This window comes from Oncorhynchus kisutch, linkage group LG14 (genome assembly GCF_002021735.2).
Source record: "Oncorhynchus kisutch isolate 150728-3 linkage group LG14, Okis_V2, whole genome shotgun sequence".
NCBI lineage: Eukaryota > Metazoa > Chordata > Actinopteri > Salmoniformes > Salmonidae > Oncorhynchus > Oncorhynchus kisutch.
In genome coordinates, this window is record NC_034187.2 from 35133519 (window position 1) to 35161055 (window position 27537).

General features: G+C 45.4%; 1 protein-coding gene across 1 annotated transcript in view; it reads left to right on the top strand.

The window, feature by feature from the left end:
- LOC109903912 (transcription regulator protein BACH2) overlaps positions 1-27537 on the top strand; it is a 48655-nt gene that overhangs the window by 13023 nt on the left and 8095 nt on the right. The window contains exons 2-3 of the mRNA XM_020500921.2: positions 14806-15087; positions 25964-27514. Of these exons, the coding sequence (XP_020356510.1) occupies positions 14818-15087; positions 25964-27514 (1821 nt within the window). The 5' untranslated portion in view covers positions 14806-14817. The remainder of the gene's footprint in view (positions 1-14805; positions 15088-25963; positions 27515-27537) is intronic.

Below are 27537 nucleotides of genomic sequence, written 5' to 3' on the forward strand. Positions count from 1 at the left end.
GTCTCCGTATAAATGCACCTGCACTGTGATAGTCTCAGAGGTCCGTTAAAAGCGCAGAGAGCATCATGAAGAACAAGGAACACACCAGGCAGGTCCGAGATACTGTTGTGAAGAAGTTTAAAGCCGGATTTGGATACAAAAATATTTCCCAAGCTTTAAACATCCCAAGGAGCACTGTGCAAGCGATAATATTGAAATGGAAGGAGTATCAGACCACTGCAAATCTACCAAGACCTGGCCGTCCCTCTAAACTTTCAGCTCATACAAGGAGAAGACTGATCAGAGATGCAGCCAAGAGGCCCATGATCACTCTGGATGAACTGCAGAGATCTACAGCTGAGGTGGGAGACTCTGTCCATAGGACAACAATCAGTCGTATATTGCACAAATCTGGCCTTTATGGAAGAGTGGCAAGAAGAAAGCCATTTCTTAAAGATATCAATAAAAATTGTCATTTAAAGTTTGCCACAAGCCACCTGGGAGACACACCAAACATGTGGAAGAAGGTGCTCTGGTCAGATGAAACCAAAATTGAACTTTTTGGCAACAATGCAAAATGTTATGTTTGGCGTAAAAGCAACACAGCTCATCACCCTGAACACACCATCCCCACTGTCAAACATGGTGGTGGCAGCATCATGGTTTGGGCCTGCTTTTCTTCAGCAGGGACAGGGAAGATGGTTAAAATTGATGGGAAGATGGATGTGGCCAAATACAGGACCATTCTGGAAGAAAACCTGATGGAGTCTGCAAAAGACCTGAGACTGGGACGGAGATTTGTCTTCCAACAAGACAATGATCCAAAACATAAAGCAACATTTACAATGGAATGGTTCAAAAATAAACATATCCAGGAGTTAGAATGGCCAAGTCAAAGTCCAGACCTGAATCCAATCGAGAATCTGTGGAAAGAACTGAAAACTGCTGTTCACAAATGCTCTCCATCCAACCTCACTGAGCTTGAGCTGTTTTGCAAGGAGGAATGGGAAAAAATTTCAGTCTCTCGATGTGCAAAACTGATAGAGACATACCCCAAACGACTTCCAGCTGTAATCGCAGCAAAAGGTGGCGGTACAAAGTATTAACTTAAGGGGGCTGAATAATTATGCGCGCCCAATTTTTCAGTTTTGATTTGTTAAAAAAGTTTGAAATATCCAATAAATGTTGTTCCACTTCATGATTGTGTCCCACTTGTTGTTGATTCTTCACAAAAAAATACAGTTTTTATGTTTGAAGCCTGAAATGTGGCAAAAGGTCGCAAAGTTCAAGGGGGCCGAATACATTCGCAAGGCACTGTAGGTAGCCTGGGTTTCACTTTTGGATTGTGGGTGTTTGTTTTCCGTTCCTTCGTTCACTTTATTGTTTTGTATTTCAGTGTTCAGTTCGTTTCATTAAATATGTCATCATGAACACTTACGCCACGCTTTGGTCCGATCCTTCTTCCACCTCTGAATGCCATTACAGAAACACCCACCACAAAAGGACCAAGCAGCGTGGTAACGGGCAGCAGCAGCAGCAGCGATGTCAGGACTCCTGGACATGGGAGGACGTTTTGGACGGCAAGGGTTGCTACACATGGGAGGAGATCCTGGCTGGAAGGGATCGTCTCCCATGGGAACAGGTGGAGGCAGCTAGGAGAGCAGAGACAGCCGGAGAGAGGAGCCAGCGATTTGAGGGAACACGGCTGGCAAGGAGGCCCGAGAGGCAGCCCCACAAATGTATTGGGGGGCACACGGGGAGTGTGGCTAAGGCAGGTAGGAGACCTGCGCCAACTCCCCGTGCTTAACGTGGAGAGAGAGGGCATCATACTGGTCAGGCACCGTGTTATGCGGTGGAGTGCACGGTGTCCCCAGTACGCGTGCTTAGCCCGGTGCGCTACATCCCAGCTCCTCGTATCGGCCGGGCTAGAGTGGGCATCGAGCCAGGGGCCATGAAGCCGGCTCTGCATATCTCGTCTCCAGTGCATCTCCTTGGGCCGGCGTACATGGCACCAGCCTTACGCATGGTGTCCCCGGTTCGCCAGCACAGCCCAGTGCGGGCTATTCCACCTCGCCGCACTGGCCTGGCTACGGGGAGCATTCAACCAGGTAAGGTTGGGCAGGCTCGGTGCTCAAGAGCCGGTCTATCTGGTGCCACCTCCACGCACCAGCCCTCCGGTGGCAGCCCCCCGCACCAGGCTGTCTCTCCGTCTCCTCCCTACAGGTGCTCCCGCCTGTCCAGCGCCGCCAGAGCCTTCCTCCTGCCTAGCACCGCCAGAGTCTCCCGTCTGTCCTGAGCCGCCAGAGTCTCCCGTCTGTCCTGAGCCGCCAGAGTCTCCCATCCGTCCTGAGCCACCAGAGTCTCCCGTCTGTCCTGAGCCGCTAGAGTCTCCCGTCTGTCCTGAGCCGCCAGTCTGTCCTGAGCCACCAGTCTGTCCTGAGCCGCCAGAGCCGCCAGTCTGTCCTGAGCCGCCAGTCAGCCAGGAGTCGCCAGTCAGCCAGGAGACACCAGGAGCCGCCAGTCAGCCAGGAGCCGCCAGCCAGCCAGGAGCCGCCAGTCAGCCAGGAGCCGCCAGTCAGCCAGGAGCCTCCAGAGCCGTCAGTCAGCCAGGCGATGCCAGAATCGACCTTCAATCCGGAGCTGCCGGAGTCTCCCGCCTGTCCGGCGCTGCCGGAGTCGTCCTTCACTCCGGCGCTGCCGGAATCTCCCGTCCATTCGGGACCCGTGGCTGGGGTCTCCAGTCCAAGGTCGGCGGCGAGGGTCGCCGCTATAAAGAGGCCACGGAGGCGGGCTAAGAGGCGGACAAAACTATGGTGAAGTGGGGTCCACGTCCCGCGCCAGAGCCGCCACTGTGGACTGACGCCCACCCAGACCCTCCCCTATAGGTTTAGGTTTTGCGGCCGGAATCCGCACCTTTGGGGGGGGGGGGTACTGTCACGTTCTTTGTTTTTGTCTTTGTTTTAGTATGGTCAGGGCGTAAGTTGGGGTGGGCAGTCTATGTTTGTTTTTCTATGTTGGGTTTTGAGTTCGGCATAGTATGGTTCTCAATCAGAGGCAGCTGTCAATTGTTGTCCCTGATTGAGAATCATACTTAGGTAGCCTGGGTTTCACTTTTGGATTGTGGGTGTTTGTTTTCCGTGTGATTGTTTGGTCCACACGGTACTGTTTCGGTTTTCGTTCGTTCACTTGATTGTTTTGTATTTCAGTGTTCAGTTCGTTTCATTAAATATGTCATCATGAACACTTACCACGCTGCGCTTTGGTCCGATCCTTCTTCCACCTCTGAATGCCGTTACACCATATACCACGGGTATGACAAAACATTTATTTTACTGCTCTAATTAGGTTGGTAACCAGTTTCTAATAGCAATAAGGCACCTCTGGGGTTTGTGATATTTGGCCAATATACCACGGCTAAGGGCTGTGTCCGAGCACTCTGCGTTGCGTCATGCTTAAGAACAGCCCTTAGCCGGTTACACTGGCCATATACCACACCCCCCCAGGCCTTATTGCTTAAATAACCTCATGTTAATACAGTGCAATGCAATACAACATTGGATGTGAGATTGTGCCCTATGTGGTGGATATTACACCTGTCTTTTTACATGATAATGCTTCCACATTCATTTCCATGTTTGTGGCTGAAAGAAGACATAGTTTGGTCTTTGATGTGAGGGGATTAGTGTTTGTGAGCCTCGACGGTACTGGGACAGATTATATAGTACAGTAGGAGGTAAATAAACAACCGCTTGGTCATACTCGTAGGAAGTGACGCACCACCTTGCTTTTACCCTCCAATACGAAAACAAGCTTAGGTTCAAAACGCTACATCCTTCTACAACATGACTGAAATAGAAATTTCAAGAATTATTTGTAATCCTTTACTTGGAATGTTCACTGCAACACTGCAACAGACCCCATTGTCTTTTTTTAGTTTCTTTGTCAGGTTAGAACTCTCACAAGCCCCTGCAGTACTGTCATACACATCCGATATGACAGATAATCCAATTTGAGAGGCCCAATAGAGATTGCCGTTACACATGCCTCTCTATGAATGTCTGACATATCTTAGGCAGCTGTGAATGTATTACAGATAATGATGAAGAAATGGCTGCTGTGTCACGTTAATTGGCTGCTGTGTCGTGTTAATTGCGATGTGAGGGGCACAATCTGCTCATTTTGCGATGGCACGAGACAGTGGTCTTTTGGGCTTGTATTAATATTCCCCATCATGTACCATTAACACTGATGGAGCTGTGGAGGCCCTGAGATCAGCTTCTTTTGGCGTAGTCTGATGACTTTGGTAGAGACAGCGATCATAGGGACCGTACCATATTTTGACGCGTAGGGTAGATGGATGCGAGATGTTGAAGATAGGGTTGTTAGTTTGATTGATGTCGGACATTGTTGGGGAAGTACATTGGTCCACAACCTTTCTTTCTTACTTGTTTATATCACCCATATCTAATTTTGGGTGGATTCCCAGCCTCTAACATTTGTGTTGGCACTAGATGCTCTACCATTGCATGACTCTACAGATGTGAGACATCCAATAATTTTTTGGGGGGGTAACACCTGAGTTGATCAGAAACCCTAGAGTGTGCAAGATATGGAGACTGAAGCAAAAGACCCCAGGCCATAAATGATGTCAGCCACAGAGCAGAAAGAAGAGGAGAGTGGATGACTTCAATCAGGAAATGGACTGACATACAATAAAATGTCCCCACAGATGGAAAGTCCCTTGCTTGAGTGAGGACAGGTGTAATCTATACACACACCTTGTCACAGAAGCTGCTCTTTTTTTATTAGGGCCAGTTGTTATCATCACTGTTCCTGTGAGAAGGGAGGATGAGACTACGGGGGGGGGGGGGGCTTCGCTGCTTCTGCTAAAGGTAATGGGGATCCCAATATACGAATAAACCAAGATGCCACTGAATATCTTTTCTTAATAATATCTCTTACCAGCTGCATCCTGACATCCAGTAACCAGGCCATAGTGACTCGGTTTCTGGATAAAATTACAGCAATGGATTACGCTCGGATTTCATCAATACATTTTCTCTTTGCAGGGCTAAAGTGTATCTTGAGTTCACATGTGTAACCTGAATGCTCTGTTGACCTCAATGCATGATTTGACACAAATATCTGAGTTAGGATTTGGTCCTTACAGAATACATTTCCAGAATCTGACAGAATATCTGCAGCGCTGTAAATAACAAACTTTCTGAGTAACAATTCAGATCATGTCATTGTGTACTGTATTATCTTGCTTTTTAAACAGGTAGATTTTCCTTTATGGAAACACTGTAGGTGTGGAACGACCCACACATGTGCTTTCGTTTTTCAGCTGCAGAGGATGTTAGTGTTAGCCAGTGAATGAAATATCCCACATGAAAGTGGTTGTCACAATTTTCCTCTCTTTGTGACTCATTTGTCAACAGAGAGGTTTCACACCCTCGTGGTTATCAGTCAATCTCTTTTTACATGCATGTGGATTTTGTCCCCATACATCAATATCAGTTATCATAAATTGCATATAAGCAAAATTATTAAATACCCAGAGATATTTTGCCACGACTAGTCTTCAAGGATACAATTTTGGAATGTATTGATTATTGATTAATGCTGGTTGTTTGAGTGATGTTGTGTTTTCCATGTAAGTTTTAGAGGAAGTGGAAACGGTGGCTGTTGGCCATCTCCATCCTTGTCTGACCTCTCAGAGGTGCCGGAGAGTCAAGTTCCTCTTCCTCTATGAAAGTACCTCAAAACCAGAATGTATTTAACAGAAAGTCACCCTGTGGTCTTGTCGCACACCTTCTCTCACTTCCGTCACAATTTTGGCCATTCATATCCTCCTGACTTTCACTGCTGTGATATTTCGCTAGGTCCTCCCTCACATTGACATTAAGGTATCGTTCTGTGTCATGGCTCCAAACCACATTTCCTCCCCCAGACTATTTCCACTTGATCTGAAAACGAATGCTATACTATGGAGGCGTGATAAACTGTGAAAGCATGTCACTGTTGTTCCTGACCTGTACTGTTTTGAGCTTGTTAATCACAGGACGTTGCCGATATGAGTGGACCCCTGATGGCATTTCAATAATTCTTTGGGGGGGGAAATGACAAATATTTGGTGTTTGACGTTTCCATATTTGTAAGTTACATTCCCCCACTCCCCCCCCCCCCCCCCTTTCTCTTTCGCTCAACTTTCTCTCCCACACACACCGGCTGTTGTGAGGTCGTCACCCAGCTCTGGGGTGAAACGTGATCAGCCACAGTTCTCCTGGTTTGCCGCCCGCACCAGCTTTCTCGCTCTCTTTCTACTAATCAGGACTCTGTGTCTGAGGATCCAGCCAGTCGTTAATGGTCGGAGGCGGTATGGCGGGCGCTGAGGCTGCTGCCAAATTACCACCAGGGGGTATCACATGGCAGGGGGTCAGCCTTGATACAGACCCCGAGGAGACATGTAGTTCTTAGGGTTCACACAAAGCCTTTACAATCACTCCTGGATGACTTTGGTCATTTAAGCCACTCTGATGTTTTAGGAACCGTTGAATCTGAGATGTTTTTCATCTTTTCTCTGTTTGAGGAATTTTTCAACTGAAATCCTTGTGTGGTTACTGATACATTCTGAGAATGGTCTGTTTGTACTGACATGGCTATTGTCAAACATTAAGCAGCCATGCAGACCCCCCCACACACACACGCGCGCGCACACACACACACACACACACACACATATATACACACACTCATCCATTCAACAGCCTGTCCATGTTTGACCATGAATGAATGCTGGGCAGCCGTGTTAGTTCTCTACACACACTGACTGACTGCTGGGGGTTATTCCTGGCCAGAGCAACAGTGTACGTTTCTGTCACATGGCCGCTCGGCTAGCTCTAAGCTGTGTGTTACCATTCTAAACTGGGCTGTGGTGGTGACTCACCCTGGGCTGGCTGGGCTCCGACCAACAAAGCGCTGAGCAGTGGGAAGTCATGATTCACTCCTCCTGCTCCCTCCGCTTAGTTCACTTTAGTTTAGTTACCACCACACGCCCAAAATACTCTCCAGGCTACTACGACGTGACCGCGCTCCCCACTGACTGGCTGGCTAGCATGGACAGACTGCTTTTCTCCACCACCACCATGCATTTCTGCTGTTACCTATGGGGAATATCTGCTCTGGCCCACTGAGAGAAAGGGTTTACTAGGCCTAGGGTGCATTTAACTGGAGTCACTGACCCTGACATGGACTAGAGAGAGACATTACGCCATTGCTCTGTAAAGGTTTCTGAGGTATGCACTGCATGACTCATGGTTATGGTGGATGAAAACTCTTTAGTGAGTGTGTTGTTGTCCTTTCATGGAGTGTCCACCATTACAAATAAGTTGTTTTTGGAGAGAAAGAATGTGTGCAACCTTAGTCGAATACAGCTGTGGAGTGGAGACCCAGCTATCTTGGGCTGACTAAGTTTGTGCATGACTTTCCCTCAGAAAATTTATGCGTGTGCATGTCTGTGCGCTGAGGTAGCGAGCAAGGTGAAAGTGACTATTGATAGTCAATGGCCAGAGATGGGAGCCAACGTTCAATTTATCATGTCAGCGTCTAGAGGGGAGTAGATTCTAAGTTACACCACTACTACTACTGCACACACACACACACACACACACACACACACACACACACACACACACACACACACACACACACACACACACACACACACACACACACACACACACACACACACACACACACACACACACACACACACACACAGTCTCCCTCTTTTTCCTTTCTCTCGCTGGTTCTTTCTCTCTATTCTGTAGTTAAAACATGCACTACTCATAATGAAGGATCTCTCCTCTCCGTGATGAATGAATTTCAGATGCCTTGTGCTCTAACCTAGTTCATCTGAAATGAAACAGGCCCTTTATTAAACAGGCTGACTGAGCACAGGTCGACTCGCCCTTCAATTGCATCTCGAGTAACCCTTGAATATGCCATTTTCCTGTCTGGAGGGCCAGTGGGGAGCTCGTTTGCAGTAAATCCAATTTCACTTCACAATGCCTGGTTGACTTAGCCGTAAAGAAGATTGAGACTCGCACAAACAGTGTTAGGTATGACCTCAGATGACATACTGTATGTCATGGGTTTCACTGACCTTCTGAAAGTGAGATCTCCTAACCCTGATTCTAGAACAAAGAGGTTTTGTTAAACGCAGATGATGATGTGACTGGTGCATTTCCGTCCCAGCAGCCCTCAGGGGAAGGCCCCTAGTAATGGACCCTGTTGCCCAATTCCTTTTGCTTTGGTCTTATGATGTTTCACCTAATGCCCCTTTTGATGACTAATTATAAAAACAAATGTGTTTATATTTTCTTCCCCAATATGTGTTGGAACGAAAGAAGTCTGACATTGTTTTATTGATTTCACACATTGCCGTCGAGCTTGGCTTTGTGTGTTTTGGTCGAGGTCAACCTCACGCAAAACCCACTTTCATCACCTTCCTTTTATTATTCTCTCTTACACACACTCCCAACGCACACACACATGCCACACACACACCACACACACACACACACACGCCACACACACACACGCCACACACACACGCCACACACACACACGCCACACACACACATACACGCCACACACACACACGCCACACACATACACATTGTCGTGAGTTGAAAATAAGACATAATCAGGGCAGGAAGAACACAGGGTGGAGGGAAGTAGGGCATAGCAGTTGTCAGTGGTGTATAGTGTACTGTACATCACCACCAACATCGGCCTTCAAGTGGGAAGCCCTGAATTATTACTGTTTGTTAATTAATATTTCTCTGCCAGCCCAGAGGAAGACTGGGGCCCCACTCTCTGTGCTCTGTGCTAAATAATTCACAGCTAGTTGCTGATAATCCTGCTGGTTTACTTTCGATCACAAGGTTGTTTTCTTCCTCTTTCTCACTCAGGGGGCAGCCTTAGATGTGTTTTGATAGATGCCGATGGATTGAATATAGGCTAGCCTCACTTTAAACTACAAATGCCATGTTATAATATTGCACTAAATTACTCAAAAGTTTATGTGCATTCCCTGTGGAAACTCCAGGTCGAAACAGGGATAATATATAATACAATTTGTTTTGTAAGTTATCCTAGAAAAATAAATGCACTGTAAAAACTGTATTTTATTTCTTCTTTTGATTTGGTACTATGGGTAGGGTTGCAAAGCCACCGGTAATTTACTAAAATTACTGGAATCTTCACTAATTTTGCTAATTAGCAGAAAATCTATGGCAATCTATCATAACTTTGGTAATTTATACTTGAATAACTTTTAAAATATATATTCATATATAGTATTAATTTTTTATATCAGTGTCTATATTGTCCACGAGTTTCTAGTAGATAGACCACGTGGTTCAAGAGAAAATAGCCTAATTAATGAAAAAAACATCAACAATGGCATTATTATATATAACTCTTTCAACTATTGACTTTTTTCACAACTCCCACCATTTTGATGCCAAAACATTGACAACAAATACATATTGACATAGTAAAATAAAATAAAAGTGTGTAAAACATTTTTGAAAGGATATTTCATGCTGAAACCCTCATATTGTGAAATTGTTAGATTACTTGTTAGATATTACTGCATGATCGGTACTAGAAGCACAAGCATTTCGCTACACTTGCATTAACATCTGCTAATTAATTTGTATGTGACAAATAAAATTTGATTTGAATAAATACCAATGGTATTCACTAAGTTTATGGTTCATATTTAGGATAATGTTTAACAGCTTTGTCATTAAATTTGTGATATTTTTGTATTATTATTTAATAATTTAATGTGATAAGGCCACACAGAGGGCCAGAGATAATTACAGACACCTGTGATAATCTGAAGGACCCAAAAGGGCCACTAAATGTCTTGTGATAGAATACATCAGCTGGGCTAGACAATCTGGACCCTCTCTTTCTAAAATTATCCTTTTACATTGTTGCAGCCCCTATTACTCTCTTTTGTATCGTCTGAGATTCCTAAAGATTGGAAAGCTGCCGCGGTCATCCCCCTCTTCAAAGGGGGTGACACTCTAGACCCAAACTGTTACATACCTATATCTATCCTACCCTGCCTTTCTAAAGTCTTTGAAAGCTAAGTTAACAAACAGATCACTGACCATTTCGAATCCTACCGTACCTTCTTCGCTGTGCAATCCGGTTTCCGAGCTAGTCACGGGTGCACATCAGAAACGCTCAAGGTACTAAATGATATCATAACTTCCATCGATAAAAAACAGTACTGTGCAGCCGTCTTCATCGACCTGGCCAAGGCTTTCGACTCTGTCAATCACCGTATTCTTATCGGCAGACTCAACAGCCTTTCTGAAATGACTGCCTCGCCTGGTTCACCAACTACTTCTCAGATAGAGTTCAGTGTGTTAAATCGGAGGGCCTGTTGTCTGGACCTCTGTCAGTCTCTATGGGGGTACCATAGGGTTCAATTCTCGGGCCAACTCTTTTCTCTGTATATATCAATGATGTCGCTCTTGCTGCTGGTGATTCCTTGATCCACCTCTACTCAGACGACACCATTCTGTATACATCTGGCCCTTCTTTGGATACTGTGTTAACAAACCTCCAAACAAGCTTCAATGCCATACAACACTCCTTCCGTGGCCTCCAACTGCTCTTAAATGCTTGTAAAGCTAAATGCATGCTCTTCAACCGATCGCTGCCCGCACATGCCCACCCGACTAGCATCAATACTCTGGACAGTTCTGACTTAGAATATGTGGACAACCTCAAATATCTAGGTATCTGGTTAGACTGTAAACTCTCCTTCCAGGCTCATATTAAGCATCTCCAATACAAAATTAAATCTAGAATCGACATCCTATTTCATAACAAAGCCTCCTCCACTCACGCTGCCAAACATACCCTCGTAAAACGGACTATCCTACCAATCCTCGACTTCGGCGATGTCATTTACAAAATAGTCTCCAACACTCTACTCAGCAAACTGGATGCAGTCTATCACAGTGCCATCCGTTTTGTCACCAAAGCCCCATATACTCTCCACCACTGCGACCTGTGTGCTCTCGTCGGCTGGCCCTCGCTACATATTCGTCGCCAGACCCACTGACTCCAGGTCATCTCTAAGTCTTTGCTCGGTAAAGCTCCGACTTATCTCAGATCACAGGTCACCATAACAACATAACACCATAGCACACGCTCCAGCAGGTATATCTCACTGGTCGTCCCCAAAGCCAACACCCCCTTTGGCCGCCTTTCCTTCCAGTTATCTGCTGCCAATGACTGGAATGAATTGCAAAAATCGCTGAAGTTGGAGACTTATATCTCCCTCACTAACTTTAAGCATCAGCTATCTGAGCAGCTTACCGATCTCTGCAGCTGTACTGTACATAGCCCATCTGCAAATAGCCCATCCAACTACCTACCTCATCCCCATATTGTTTTTATTTACCTTTTTGCTCTTTTGCACACCAGTATTTCTACTTGCACATCCTCATCCGCACATCTTTCACTCCAGTGTTAATTTTCTAAATTGTAATTACTTTGCTACTATGGCCTATTTATTGCCTTACCTCCTTACTCCATTTGCACACACTGTATATAGATTTTTCTAATGTGTTATTGACTGTACTTTTGTTTATCCTATGTGTAACTCTGTGTTGTTGTTTTTTGTCGCACTGCTTTGCTTTATCTTGGCCAGGTCGCAGTTGTAAATGAGAACTTGTTCTCAACTGGCCTACCTGGTTAAATAAAGATAAATATCTTTATTTAATAAATAAATAAAAAACATAAAATCATTGAACGTTACCAAAATTCTCGTAGTTTACTGGTAAACATAGAACGTTTGCAGTAATATAACCCTCCCTTTGCAACCCTAACTATGGAAGATGATGTGGATCGATGTGGCATTCCTTTGAGTTGAGCTTCTGAGGCTAACCCATTGAGATCCGAGTCTCATTCACAACGGTGCCCTGATCACAGTAACGTAAATATCCAAAATACGATATGAAACAAAACAGCGATCAATACAATGTACAATTTTATAAGAAAAACAATGACATTTCTCAGCTACAAGGACCTCAATCAATACTTTAGTTTGCCCTAGTGGCAATTGTAATGAGTTTTGTAAATCGTTCCAGCAGTGAGGTATGTTAAAACTAAAAGCGGATTTACTTAATTCGGTGGACACCCGAGGAAGCTCAGGAGTTAACCAACACTGTGAACGGGTTTTGTAACTAATGTTTTTATACTTCAACAATGAAGTTAGGTAAGTGCCTATCACAGCTGTGCTATCTAGTGCTGAGCTTGTTCATTTGAACAGAAGGCAGAGACAGTGAGACCCAGAGGAGCTGTTCAATATTTAATTGTTAATTGTTTGTCACTGATACTGTACAGCTTCAGAAAGTCATCTACAAAGGAGACTTAGGGAGACCCTCCCACTGTGCCCTTTGTTAATGTGTTTGTTTATTGCCTTTATAATGTCACACTCACGCACACACATGCACATACACACACACAGTTCCTCACTGAGTCGTTGTTCATAATAATAGTGTTGTATCACCAGCTGGTTATTTCATTCTGAAAGACGAATTCTCTTCCTCTTTGTTAGTCTGTTGTACTCTAAAATGACAACTGATATTTATCTCTGAGTTGATGTCTGATTTTGCCTACGCAACCTCCGTGTACACTGTAGCCTATCACAATGTAGTCACCTACGGGCACATCAAGGCAAAACAGTCCTACAGCACTTTCTATACTGTGTATACCCCGCCAACCTCAATTCACGTCCTGTTTATTTCACCCAACTAGCTCTACCCTCAGTCTGAACCAGTCAAAGCTCAATTATTTCCAATATGATCCCAGAACTGTGACATGCTGAGAGTGGAACGAGAAGGGATGAGAAGGAGGGGTGAGCAGGGGGATATGCTCTCCTCCCCTGGCTCTCGTCAAGCATTAACAGTTGGACTCCCAGAAGCCTGGAGTAATGATTATACAGTTAGCTGCTTGTCTGTCTAGAAGCTGTCTGTCTGGCAGACAAATATGATGTCGAAATATGTCATCCACACACAACAGACAACATGATGAAACGAGCTGCAACGGCTTGTTTACAGAAACAGACTGTTTTTTAAATATTCATCTGGTGTTATTGGTGAGTTAATGAATTGGACTTTGAAGATCAAGTGTCAAACATAAGAACGATAGCTCGTCTAATATACAAAGGTATGTCATGTGGTTGCTAGTCTAATTCGCAAGGTATTGTAAGGGTATTGACACTGGTTTGAAGTTATGGCTAGTTTCCATAGACATATCGGTGTATTAAAGATAACGAGGGAAGGTTGTGGTTGTCCTGTAGATGCAGCAGAGAGAGATGGAAGGTGTGGAAGATTAGGCCATGGAAAGGGAACAAGTTCTTTGTCTGTTTTTGTCCTCCTTGTTGTTTTGTCCTCTACATTATTCAAACCGTTAAAAAGAGAACATGGTTCTGTTCTACTGCTGGCCTGCTTAGCTCACAGAGACTACGAATGAAATCATCTATGGACCATGGCAATCAATCTGTTCAATCAAGACCAATTAATGGCATCACGCGTATTACTGTAATAGTACTAGTCAACACTGCTCTAGAAAATTACAGTATTTTGACATGGGGGAAAATATCAATGCCGAAATGTATATTCTGTAATAACTCAAATATTATGAGGAGAGGGACACCAAAGTGGCTTATTAACAGTGTTTGCAAGCATCACCGTTTATTTATCGAGCTACAAAGAAAGGGAATATTATGATGCTACTGTGAGCCTTTTCTCCCCTAGTCATAAAGGTAACCTGAGGGCAAATAGTAGACCATTTAGAATTCTGAGAAGATTCCCCCCCTGGAGTCTGTTCCTCTGCAGCAGGCCCCTGGCTCCAGGCTCTGCACATTAAAACACCGTGACTCAGCAGAAAGAAACCCCTCCAAGCATGATGAGTCCACACACACACCACACACTCCTGGGCTCAAATAGACAGACTGCAGCCTCAGCTGTCTGTAGGGCTGCAGGAGCTTTAAGTGCTCCAGTGTTGAGATGAGCACAATGAAAAATGCCTCTGCATTGAACCACTTTGAATCAATGTGGAACCATACTGAGTGACGCTACCTTAGACTTCCTGCAAATAACGTATTTATTTTCGATGCTTTTATTGTCACATCATATGATTTCCAATGTGCTTTACATTTTTTATTTTTTACAATTTACGCTCAATCATTGTTGTCTGTAGCGCGCTAGAGCCCTTAACTAATGTCATCGTTGTCCTTTCCTAGGAATCAGCACAACAAGATAATGCTGTTTGTGCTGTAGGCTAGTAATCTCAAATCGCCATGACCGTCTGAGCTATGAATGTGGGTCAAGAGAGACTAGTCCAGAGACTACATGTGTATCCTATTAGGAAAATCACGGGATGTATGTCAGGTTTGTCTTGCAGAGGTGTTGAATCCAGGATTCTCTGTTGAAGCTAGTGGCGAAGAGGTGATAAAAACACATTTGAGGTATGTCATTACTGTGGTATGTCCCCCGTCTAACTGAACACCTGAACAGAATGAAAGTTTGTGCGCTTGTGTGTGCATGCACGTGGGCACGTTTGTACGTGTATGGAGGAGAGAGACAGCGTTTTCTGTTCTCCATATTTGTAGAAGAAAGAAAGAAAAAAAGAAACCTCAGAGAAATGAGGTCCTTTGCATCCTTTGGGTCCATTGACTGTGTATCCAACAAACATCTTGTCTGTGTGTTGTGTTCTCTGCAGGACGTGAGCAGGATGTCTGCGGATGAGGGGGCTCATGCCCACGTCAGGTCCGGGGATGCTCCCATGTACGTGTATGAGTCAACGGTGCACTGTGCCAACGTGCTGCTGAGTCTGGAGGACCAGCGGCGGCAGGACATCCTGTGTGATGTGACGGTGGTGGTGGAGGGGACGGAGATCAGGGCCCACAGGGCCGTCCTGGCAGCCAGCAGCAGATACTTCCTACAGGTGCTGCTGGGACACACACACCCCGAGCAGGAGCCAATCATCAGCCTGTCTGACAAGGTGGGTAATGACCAATCACGTACATGTATATGTATGTCTAACAGCCCTTAGAAAGCGCTAATAACTTGACTTGAAAGACTTTATGCACCCCTGGGCGTGGCCATTTTATACTGTTACAATGTATTATTACACAGCCCTTCCATTACATTCAGATACCTGCAATAGAGTGGTAAAAAGGAAGTGTCAGTCAAAGAGAGAGAGAGAGAGAGAGAGAGAATCTAGACTTATTGAGTACTCAAAATTCATGATCTTTTGTGTCTGTGTGAGTCAGAGAGAGAGAGAGTCAGATAGAGACAGGGAGGCGGCCGAGTAGCTTGCTCAGGTGTCACACTGAAGCATTCCAATAGCTTGTTTACCTAGTGTTGGAAGGATTCCTGAAAACCCTGTGTGAATTTTTTGGAATCAGTGAAACGTTATCTTTCTGCCGCTATATCTAATTGCGGGCGGAACAGCCCCGGCCCACATCCCAGTGGCTGCCATTAGCATATAATGTCCTAGATCTGTCAATTTGATTATCTATTTGACTCTACCTCATATAGTAATCACTATCAACGACTGAACCACTTCACATGTCAGAATCCATCCTCTAATGACTAGAAAGCATGGCTTATTTCAGTTTTGGTTTGTTTAAAAAATATATATCTTCATTCAAGTTTTTACACATTTTGCAATCATAAATAATTCACCTGAATACAAATCAACTTTCACATCAATACATTTAAGTTCATAAATACATAGCATGGTTTACAGATGTAATAGTTTCCACAGAGATTGTTTTTCTTCTTGTTTTTAGTTTAATTTTGGTTTGAAATAAATAAATAAGTGTTTGAACAATAATGTTGTTTTATAGTCTCATAGACATCTTGTCTTCCACATTGTACTGTTCATAATGCATATTATTGTCCACAATATTTGTTAAGTAATGTCAATGCATAATATTCTCCACCATACTTCTTTAGTAATGTAATCCACGTAAATATCAAAGACACCTTGACTTGGGATTTATACATACATCAAACACGATCATTCTCATCAGATCCGCTATTTCTTTACTTCTGTAGTATTTCACTTAAAGGTTTTCTAAATTCTCTTCATCATGACAATTAGGCATAGGACACAATTCACTTTTGACAAAACAACTCCACTTTACTGCAGCACGCACTGGTCATTGTTTTGAAAGGAAAAAGGGCAAATTAAGTCATACAATTAAAATGTTGACACGCAGGTCCATATATGCACACATGCAAATGAACATGTGCACACACGCAACACACAAACACACAGCACACACGATTCCTAACTCTGGCACTCATTGTTCTAAACTGACCTGCCTAATTGGCCTCCCATCCTATTCTAACCACCTCTCGCCGTCTTTGTGAACATGTTAGCTGATGAAATTGCTGTACAATAGGATCTTGTTGCCATCTGAGGCACATTCAGATGTCATAAATCAGCACTGCAGATCTATCCCTGTCCTCTGCTGTGCCTTGATTGTATTACTGTTGATGATATCTGGAAATGTGCATGTACACCCTGGCCCATCTACTGTTGCTAGCCCCAATTCTGACTTGTGCTCTGATATCTGCTTCACTGATTTCTGCTCTCATAAAAGCCTGGGTTTTCTGCACGTTACCTAAAATGGATCAATTGAAAGTGTGGATTCACAGCTCCAATCCAGATGTGTTGGTCATTACTGAGACATGGTTAAGGAAGAGTGTTTTGAAAACTGATGTTAACTTTTCTGGTTATAACCTTTTTCGGCAAGACAGATCTTCCAAAGGTGGGGGAGTGGCAATATTTACCAAGGATCACCTTCAGTCCCAAAACAATTTGATTTGCTGGTTTTAAGCATTAAACTTTCAAAGAGCCCTTTGTTGACTGTTGCTGGGTGCCATCGTCCTCCATCAGCACTGGCCTGTACCCTACCTGCCCTAAGCTCTCTCCTGACCCCTTACACTAAGTCTGAATTTGTCTTGCTTGGTGACCTAAATTGGGACATGCTTAAACCAACTGACCAAGTCCTGAAGCAATGGGACTCCCTAAATCTTTCTTAAATTATTACCAATCCCGCAAGGTATGACACCAAACACCCAGAAAAGGCTACTCTCCCCGAAGTTATCCTCACAAATAATCCTGATAGGTATCAGTTTGTTGTTTTTTGTAATGACCTTAGTGATCACTGTTTTACAGCCTGTGTTCGTAATGGCTCCTCTTTGAAACGACCTGTCCTGATTTGTCATAGACGATTGCTAAAAAAATAATAATGAGCAAGCCTTCCTTCATGAACTGGCCTATGTTAAATGATATAGAATCAGCTTGACCCCCCTCCGTCGAAGACGCTTGAACCTTCTTTTTTGATATTTTCAGTGGTATTGTTCACAGACACGCCCCCATAAAGACAATTTGAATTAAAAACAGGTTCATCCCCTGGTTCGACCATGATCTTGCAGATGTCACGTATACTCCCTCTCCAGCCTCTTGGTCATCAGGCTACTGATTATCCCGCACACCTGTCACCATCGTCTCGCCCGCCTGCGCCTCATGACACTCACCTGGACTCCATCACCTCCTTGATTATATTCCCTATATTTGTCACTCCCCTTGGTTCTTTCCTCAGGTGTTATTGACTCTGTTTTCATGTCGGTGCGTTGTTTGCGTTTCGTGTTTATTTGATTTATTTAAACACTCCCTGAACTTGCTTCCTGACTCTCAGCGCATTCGTCACAGCAGAGTTACTCCACCTCAATAATTGCATTTGTTGAAAGACCTTATTTCTCACGCAAATGAGAAATAAGTGCACTCAGGCTATCCGGAAGGCCAAAGTTAGTTTAAGGAGCAGGTCTAACCCCAAGAAGTTCTGGAAAACAGTTAAAAACCTGTAGAATAAACCCTCCTCCTCACAGCTGCCCATGTCTCTTAATGTTGATGATGTGGTTGTTACTGACAATAAGCACATGGCTAAGCTCTTTAATCACCACTTCATGTCAGGATTCCGATTTGATTCAGCCATGCCTCCTTGCCAATCCAACATTTCCTAATTTCCCACCCCTTCTAATGCGACTATCCCCGATGGTTCTCCCTCTTTTTCCCCTGCCCCGCTACAAAGTTTCTCCCTGCAGGCAGTCACTGAGTCCAAGGTGCTATAGGAGCTCCTTAAACTTGACCCCCAAAACCATCTTGGTCAGATGGTTCAGACCCTTTCTTCTTTAAGGTTGCTGCCCCTCTCATCGCCAAGCCTATCTCTGACCTTTTTAACCTGTCTCTCCTTTCTGGGGAGGTTCCCATTGCTTGGAAGGCAGCCACGGGTGGTCCTTTATTTAAAGGCAGAGATCAAGCTGATCCTAACTGTTATAGGCCTATTTCTATTTTACCCTGTTTATCAAAAGTTTTGGAAAAACTTGTCAATAATCAACTGACTGGCTTTCTTGATGTCTATAGTATTCTCTCAGGTATGCAATCTTGTTTCCGCTCAGGTTATGGATGTGTAACCTTAAAGGTCCTCAATGATGTCACCATTGCACTTGATTCTAAGCAATATTGTGCTGCTATTTTTATAGACTTGGCCAAGGATTTTGATACGGTAGACCATTCCATTCTTGTGGGCCGGCTAAGGAGTATTGGTATCTCTGAGGGGCCTTTGGCCTTGTTTGCTAACTAGTGGAGTGTAGAAAGTCAGAAATTCTGCTGTCTCAGCTACTGCCTGTCACCAAGGGAGTGCCCCAAGGCTCAATCCTAGGCCGCACGCTCTTCTAAATTTACGTCAACAAGATAGTTCAGGCAGGAGGAAGCTCTCCAATCCATTTATATGCTGGTGAGACGGTTTTATACTCAGCTGGCCCCTCCCTAGATTTTGTGTTAAATGCTCTACCACAAAGCATTCTTATTGTCCAACAAGCTTTCTCTACCCTTAACCTTGTTCTGAACACCTCCAAAACAATGGTCATGTGGTTTGGTAAGAAGAATCCCCCTCTTCCCACAGGTGTTATTACTACCTCTGAGAGTTTAGAGCTTGAGGTAGTCACCTCATACAAGTACTTGGGAGTGTGGCTAAACGGTGCACTGTCCTTCTCTCAGCACATAACAAAGCTGCAGGCTAAAGTTAAATCTAGACTTGGTTTCCTACTATTGTAATTGCTCCTCTTTCGCCCCAGCTGCCCAACTAACCCTAATTCAGATGACCATCCTACCCATGCTAGATTACGGAGACGTAATTTATAGATCGACAGGTAAGGGTGCTCTCGAGCAGCTAGATGTTCTTTAACATTCGGCTGTCAGATTTGCCACCAATGCTCCTTATAGGACACATCACTGCACCTATACTCCTCTGTAAACTGGTCATCTCTGTATACCCGTTGCAATGCCCACTGGTTGATGCTTATTTATAAAACCCTCTTAGGCCTCACTTCCTTCTATCTGAGATATCTACTGCAGCCCTCATCATCCACATACAACAGCCATTCTGCCAGTCACATTCTGTGAAAGGTCCCCAAAGCACACACATTCCTGGGTCGCTCCTCTTTTCAGTTCGCTGCAGCTAGCTACTGGAACGAGCTGGAGCAAACACTCAAACTGGACAGTTTTATCTCAATCTCTTCATTCAAAGACTCAATCATGGACACACTTACTGACAGGTGTGGCTGCTTTTTGTGATGTATTGTTGTCTCTACCTTCTTGCCCTTTGTGCTGTTGTCTGTGCCCAATAATGTTTGTACCATGTTTTGTGCTGCTACCATGTTGTTGTTGTGTTGCTACCCATGCTGTGTTGTCATGTGTTGCTGCCTTGCTATGTTGTTGTCTTAGCTCTCTCTTTATGTAGTGTTGTGTTGTCTCTCTTTTGTGATGTGTGTTTTGTCCTATATTTATATTGTATTTAATTTTTTTAATCCCAGGCCCCCGCCCCAGCAGGAGGCCTTTTGCCTTTTGGTAGCCCGTCATTGTAAATAAGAATTTGTTGTTAACTGGCTAGCCTAGTTAAATAAAGGTTAAATAAATTAAATAAATTAAGGTTAAATAAAACCATTTAGCAGCCTACACAATAAATAACTAATATTGATGACTACCTGTCGTACTGAAATCACCCAGGCAGTATCTCTGAAATGTTTTGACAGTAGTGCACAGAGTAGAATTGTTAATAAATTATTTTGTTTTTGCAGGGGTCAGGTATGCCACTTCACTACTATATAATTCATCAGAAATCACTTTATTGATAGTTTTGTTCAAAAGACTGTTCCAGTTAATATTTAAATGTCTGAAATTGTCTGAGATACCCAATCATTAGATTATTCAAATCCCTACATATAATTACTGAATATCTCACACATAAATAGCCCCTAGTTTCGTAAATAATATATTTTCTTATTTGCATCAGATGCTGTGTATACATTTATCGCTCTTATTTTCATTCCTCTAAAGTAGCAGTCAAATATTAAATTATCAATGTTTGCAAAGTATGGTATTCTTTTAGATTATTTGCATACCTTCTACTGGGGACTTGGTTTCTCATCTTTATTTTTAACCTGCTTGAGTGGTGGGGGGAACTAACTCTGGTGGGGAAGGGAGCAGAGAGAATGTGGGCAGGGGGAGATGGGATTCATTGTCATCTCTCTCTCTCTTTTGGGGGTCGCAGAATTAATACTAAAGTCTGACTCGCTTATCTCCTCAAAGGACTCTTCTTCCTCACTCTCACTGCAGCTGGACTTGGGTACTGGATACTCTCGTTTACACTTTCAGCTCCCTCTACACCTACACCTCTGAGATCTGGCCACCCTAACTTTTGGATTCAGCTCCCTCTGCTTCTCTCTCATTCACTAGCATCTGCCTCTAAGCTGCGCTTGAACCTGTAGTGGTGACCTCACGCTCTGTCGTGGTGTGGGGGATGGAACTCACTGTTGGGGTCGGTGGCCCTGTCTCTCGCTCTCTCTCCTCTCCCGGCTCTTCCCCTGGGCTGTATTGGGGACAATAGCAAGATGGCGCCGACAGAGAGGGTCGCCTCGCTTCTAGGCCTTAGGAAACTATGCGGTATTTTGTTTTTTTAATGTATTATTTCTTACATTGTTAGCCCAGAAAATCTTAAGTGTTATTACAAACAGCCGGGAAGAACTATTGGATATCAGAGCAAAGTCAACTTACCAGCACTACGACCAGGAATATGACTTTCCCGAAGCGGATCCTTTGCTCGAACAACCTAAGGCATTCAAACTGATTCCAGAGGCTGACCCGAAACAATGTTGCCACAGAAGAGGTAGACGGAGCAGCCTTCTGGTCAGACTTCGGAGGCGCACCCCCCCCCCCACCGCATCCGAGTATATTACTCGCCTATGTCCAGTCTCTAGATAACAAGGTAGATTAAATTAGGGCAAGGGTTACTTTCCAGAGAGACATCCGGGATTGTAACATACTCTGTTTCACGGAAACATTGCTCTCTGGGGACATGCTGTCAGAGTCTGTACAGCCACCGGGATTCTTTGTGCATTGCGCCGACTGGAATAAACATCTCTCCGGGAAGAACAAGGGCGTGTATGTTTCATGACTAACGACTCATGGTGTAATTGTAACAACATAAAGGAACTCAAGTCCTTCTGTTCACCTCACCTAGAATTCCTTACAATCAAATGCCGACCGTATTATCTCCCAAGATAATTCTTGTCGGTTATCGTCACAACCCTGTATATCCCCCTCAAGCCAATACCACGACGGACCTCAAGGAACTCCACTGGACTCTATGCAAACTGGAAACCATATATCCTGAGGCTGCATTTATTGTAGCTGGGGATTTTAACAAAGCAAATTTGAGAACACCGCTACCTAAATTCTATCAGCATATTGATTGTAGTACCTGGGCTGGCAAAACACTGGATCACTGTTTCTCTAACTGCCGCGATGCATACAAGGTCCTCCTCCGCCCTCTGTTTGGCAAATCTGACCACGACTCCATTTTGCTTCTGCCCTCCTATAGGCAGAAACTCAAACAGGATGTACCTGTGACAAGGACCATTCAATGTTGGTCTGACCAATCGGAATCCACGCTTCGAGATTGTTTTAATCACGCGGACTGGGATATATAATATAGATTTATACACTGATTCGGTGAGTGAGTTTATAAGGAAGTGCATAGCAGATGTTGTACCCACTGTGACTACTAAAACCTACTCTAACCAGAAACTGTGGATAGATGGCGGAATTCATGCAAAACTGAAAGCGCAAACTACAGCATTTACCAATGGAAAGATGACAGGGAATATGGCCGGATACAAACAGTGTAGTTATTCCCTCCGCAAGGCAATCAAACAAGCAAAATGTCAGTATAGGGACAAAGTGGAGTCGCAATTCAATGGCTTAGACACGAGACGTATGTGGCAGGGTCTACAGACAATCATGGACTACAAAAAGAAAACCAGGCACGTCACGGTCACCAACGTCTTGCTTCCAGATAAACTAAACACCTTCTTTGCCCGCTTTGAGGATAACACAGTGCCACTGACGCGGCCCACTACCAAGGAATGCGGGCTCTCCTTCTCCATGGCCGACGTGAGTAAGACAACATGTTAACCCTCACAAGGCTGCCGGCCCAGACGGCATCCCTAGCCGCGTCCTTAGAGGATGTGCAGACCAGCTGGCTGGTGTGTTTACGGACATATTCAATCGCTCCCTATCCCAGTCTGCTGTCCAGAAGTGCTTGAAGATGGCCACCATTGTTCCAAAGGTAACTGAACTGAATGACTATCGCCCCATAGCACTCACTTCTGTCATAAAGTGCTTAGAGACTAGTCAAGGATCATATCACCTCCACCTTACCTGTCACCCTAGACCCACTGCAATATGCATATTGCCCCAATAGGTCCACAGACGATGCAATCGTCATCACACTGCACACTGCCCTATCCCATCTGGATAGGAATACCTATGTAAGAATGCTGTTAATTGACTACAGCTCAGCTCATTTAACACCATAGTACCCTCCAAGCTCATCATTAAGCTTGAGGCCCTGGGTCTCAACCCTGCCCTGTGCGATTGGGTCCTGGACTTCCTGACGGGCTGCCCCCAGGTGGTGAAGGTAGGAAACAACGATCTCCACTTCGCTGATCCTCAATACTGGGGCCCCACAAGGGTGCGTGCTCAGCCCCCTCCTGTACTCCCTGTTCACCCATGACTGCATGGCCTTGCACGCCTCCAACTCGATCATCACGTTTGCAGACGACACAACAGTAGTAGGCTTGATCACCAACAACGACGAGACAGCCAATAGGGAGGAGGTGAGGGAACTCGGAGTGTGGTGTCAGGAAAACAACCTCTCACACAAAGTCAACAAAACAAAGGAGATGATCGTGGGCTTCAGGAAACAGCAGAAGAAGCACCCCGCTATCCACATCGACGGGACAGCAGTAGAGAAGATGGAAAGTTTTAGATTCCTCAGCGTACACATCACAGACAAACTGAAATGGTCCACCCACACATGCAGTGTGGTGAAGAAGGCACAACAGCGGCTCTTTTACCTCAGGAGGCTGAAGAAATTTGTCTCGTCACCTAAAACCCTCACAAACTTTTACAAATGTACAATCGAGAGCATCCTGTCGGGCTGTATCACCGCCTGGTACGGCAACTGCACCTCCTACAACCGCGCGGCTCTCCAGAGGATGGTGCAGTCTGCACAACGCATCACCGGGGGCAAACTACCTGCCCTCCAGGACAACTACAGCACCCGATGTCACAGGAAGGCCAAAAACAGTCACCTGAGCCACTGCCTGTTCACCCCGCTACCATCCAGAAGGCCAGGTCAGTACAGGTACACAAAGCTGGGACCGAGAGACGGAAAAACAGCTTCTATCTCAAGGCCATCAGACTGTTAAACAGACATCACTAACACATAGAGGCTGCTGCCCACATACAGACTTGAAATCATTGGCCACTCTTAACAAATGGATCACTAGTCACTTTATTAATGCCACTTTAATAATGATGTTTACATATCTTGCATTACTCATCCCATATGTATATACTGTATTTTATACCATCTATTGCGTCTTGCCTATGCCACTCTGTCATAGCTCATCCATACATTTATATGTACATTTTCTTATTCCATCCCTTTACTCAGATTTGTATGTATTAGGTAGTTGTTGTGGAATTGTTAGATTGATGATTTTACTGCACTGTCGGAACTAGAAGCACAAGCATTTCGCTACACTCGCAATAACATCTGCTGTGTGTATGTCACCAATACCATTTGATTTGATTTGATTTGTAGACATAAGACTGGGGGACACATGAAGAAGTCGTGGGCCTCGTTTGCACACAGGGTGCACATGCTTGGAGACTCAGGGTCTCCACGTCTCCAACATCTCCCTGATGGTCCAGGCTCTGGGAGATGTAACATCGAGGGGTCTGTCTAGGGAAGGGATCTTCCCGTTGTACGGGCCCAGGAAGAATGAGTTAGGGATTGTTATCAACTGCCCACTTGTGGTTTTGCGCATGCACACTTTGTACTTGCATACCCCATACCATATCCCGAACTTCTGCACAGGTTTCACTACAGGTTTTAAAATAGTGCAATTATTGAACCATTATTATTGAAGATAATTGATATATACTTTGGTTCGTCATGTACAACCGCGAGGTCGGCCAGACAGCGTTTGCTCAAGCGACCGAATGGCTTATTTTCCACATCTCTCTTTTCTTTCTCACCAGACGTCCTCTCTCTCCCTTTCTCGTCTCCTTTATCCTTTGTAGTGTGAATTTTTTATTTTTCTCACTCACACTCATTTTCTCTCTATCCATCCTTTCGCTTGCCTCCTTTTTGCTTTGTAGTGTCTCTCTCTATCTCTTCCTCTCTCTCGCTCTCTCCGTTGTCTCTCATTTAGTTTTCCCTCTTTCTTTCCCTGCCTTTATTAGGAAGGATGGTAGTAACATTAAAGGTAACTAGCCTGGCTTCTGTGTGTTCATAAAGACATGCTTCTGTGGGTTCATAAAGACATGCTTCTGTGGGTTCATGAAGACATGCTTCTGTGTGTTCATGAAGACATGCTTCTGTGGGTTCATGAAGACATGCTTCTGTGTGTTCATGAAGACATGCTTCTATGGGTTCATAAAGACATGCTTATGCAGGCATAGGAGGCAGCTGCTGACGCTAGCTGAAAACAGAGCCTCAGAACACTCAGCACTCTACCCCCCCCCCCCCCCCCACACACACACACATAAACAGGCACAGACACACAGGCACACTCAGACACACACACACACACACATTCAGGTACGCACACGCTGCACGCACACACACACACCAGGCTTGCTGGCTATCAGCTACTATGAGAGAGAACAAGAGATGATGAGGGGCAGGAGAAGATTGGGGGAGCTAGGAGGGGGAAAAGAGGGGAAGAGGAAGGTGCTAGGAGGTGCTAAAGTGGAGGGGAGAGATAGCAAGCTGAAGGGGGAGAAGACGACAAGGGAGGGAGAGACATATTTTAAGGTTGGGTGACGTTCACCTTCAGACAAGGACGAGCCCCCAGGAATTTTTCAATTCAATTCAATTCAAGGGCTTTATTGGTGTGGAAAACATATGTTAACATTGCCAAAGCATGTGAAGTAGTTAATAAACAAAAGTGAAACATTACACTCACAGAAGTTCCAAAATAATAAAGACATTTAAAATGTCATATTATGTCTATATACAGTGTTGTAACGATGTTCTCTCTCTCTATCTCTTTCTCTCTCTCGTAAAAATGTCTAAATAAAAACATGAATGGGTAGTCCACACTGCAGGGTTTGTTTGCCTGTGTGTAAGCATTGTAAGCAGCAGCTTTCTCCCTACACAAAATCCCCAGGACCAATAACAACACAATAGATGTTAACACTGCGTTTCCTCTTTTCCTCCCCTAACCAGGTCACAGCCAGGGGGTTTGCCCCGCTGCTACAGTTTGCCTACACAGCCAAGCTGGTTCTGAGCAAAGAGAACATCCATGAGGTGATCCGCTGTGCTGACTTCCTGGGCGTTCACAACCTAGAGGACTCCTGCTTCCGCTTTCTGCAGGCCCAGCTGCACAGCGACACAGCTGATCACAACAATGGCCTTCTCTGCCGCAAGGAGCACACCGATGACCTCATCACAGAGATGGACGGTAGTGGTGGTTCCGCATCGTCGGAGAAGCTCAGGGTGACGTCATCCTCAGCGACGAGGCGGCGGCCCAATCACTCAACCCTCACGTCCCTCACCAGCAGCCTGACCTCTGACCTCCCACGATGCCCCAAATACAGGAAGTACCAGCAGGCCTGCGCCAAGCACAGCGGAGAGAATGACGACGATGACAGCGTCACCTCAGCCTCCTCGTCACACTGCCATACCTCAACCTCCCCAGGCCCTCTCTCAGAGACCAGCAGCACCCGTCAAGGGGGACAACCTCACCCCCTCTCCCCCTCCAGAATCAAAGAGGAACCCCGCTCCTGGGGCGAGGGAGAGGGGAGTCCCCCAGGACTGTCAGAGGATAGCCAGGATGTCCTGGAGATGGAGATGTGGCCGGAGCCCTCAGAGCGTCCCCCCAGCAGAGGCTCACCATCCTGCCTGAGCTCCTACCTCCAGAGGGGCCTCCTGGATCTCAGTAACCCAGACAGCACTCTACCTACCACTCCTCTCACCCAGCAGCTACTGAACAATGAACGCTCATTAGCCCATAACAGGGATAGGGACAGGAACAGGGGGGCATTTCAAGGTGAGGGTGGAAGGGACCTCAGGGCGGGGTCTGCAGGGACAGTGCATTTGTCTGTGGATGGTGTGACTATGCAACCTCTGCCCTCAGATGGTCTCAGCAAGCAGGAAGTAGAGTTGGATCGCCGTAGCAGCGTCATCTTCTCCTCTGGAGTGTGCGACCGCCTGGGAACACCGTCTCAATCCTACTGCGACCGGAAGTCTCTGGAAAAAGATCTGTTGGAGATCACATCAAAATCCCTGTGGACAGGTGTTAGTCAGTCCTTCCCCTGCCGCCAGCCTTACTCTCCCCTATCCTCCTCCACCACCCTCACCACGGTCCTCCAGGACCCCCTGCCGACAGTGGCCTGCCGAGCGCAACCCACGACCAGCTGTCCTCTGCCCATTAAGATTTCCCCCCGCTCCCCTCCATGCGAGCCCCGCACACGCACCTCAAGCTCCTGCTCATCTTTCTCTTACCTGGAGGACGTGGGCAGTGGGGACTCGCCCTCCAACATGCCCCAGTTTGAGTTCTCCTCCTCCCCATGCTCTGTGTCGGGCTCTGGCCTGGCTCGCTGTCTGGTGGGGGAGCAGAGGGAGCACGGTGGGATGGTGGTGGGGGAAGCCATCTTCTCTCAGGGCCGTGCCAAGATCAAGTGTGAACGTTCGTATGGGGCCAACTCCAGTGATGAATCTGGGTCCTTCTCAGAGGGAGACAGTGAGTCCGGCCCTGCCAGAGAGCCAGGCCCTGAGGTCAGAATACTTCATCTACACTC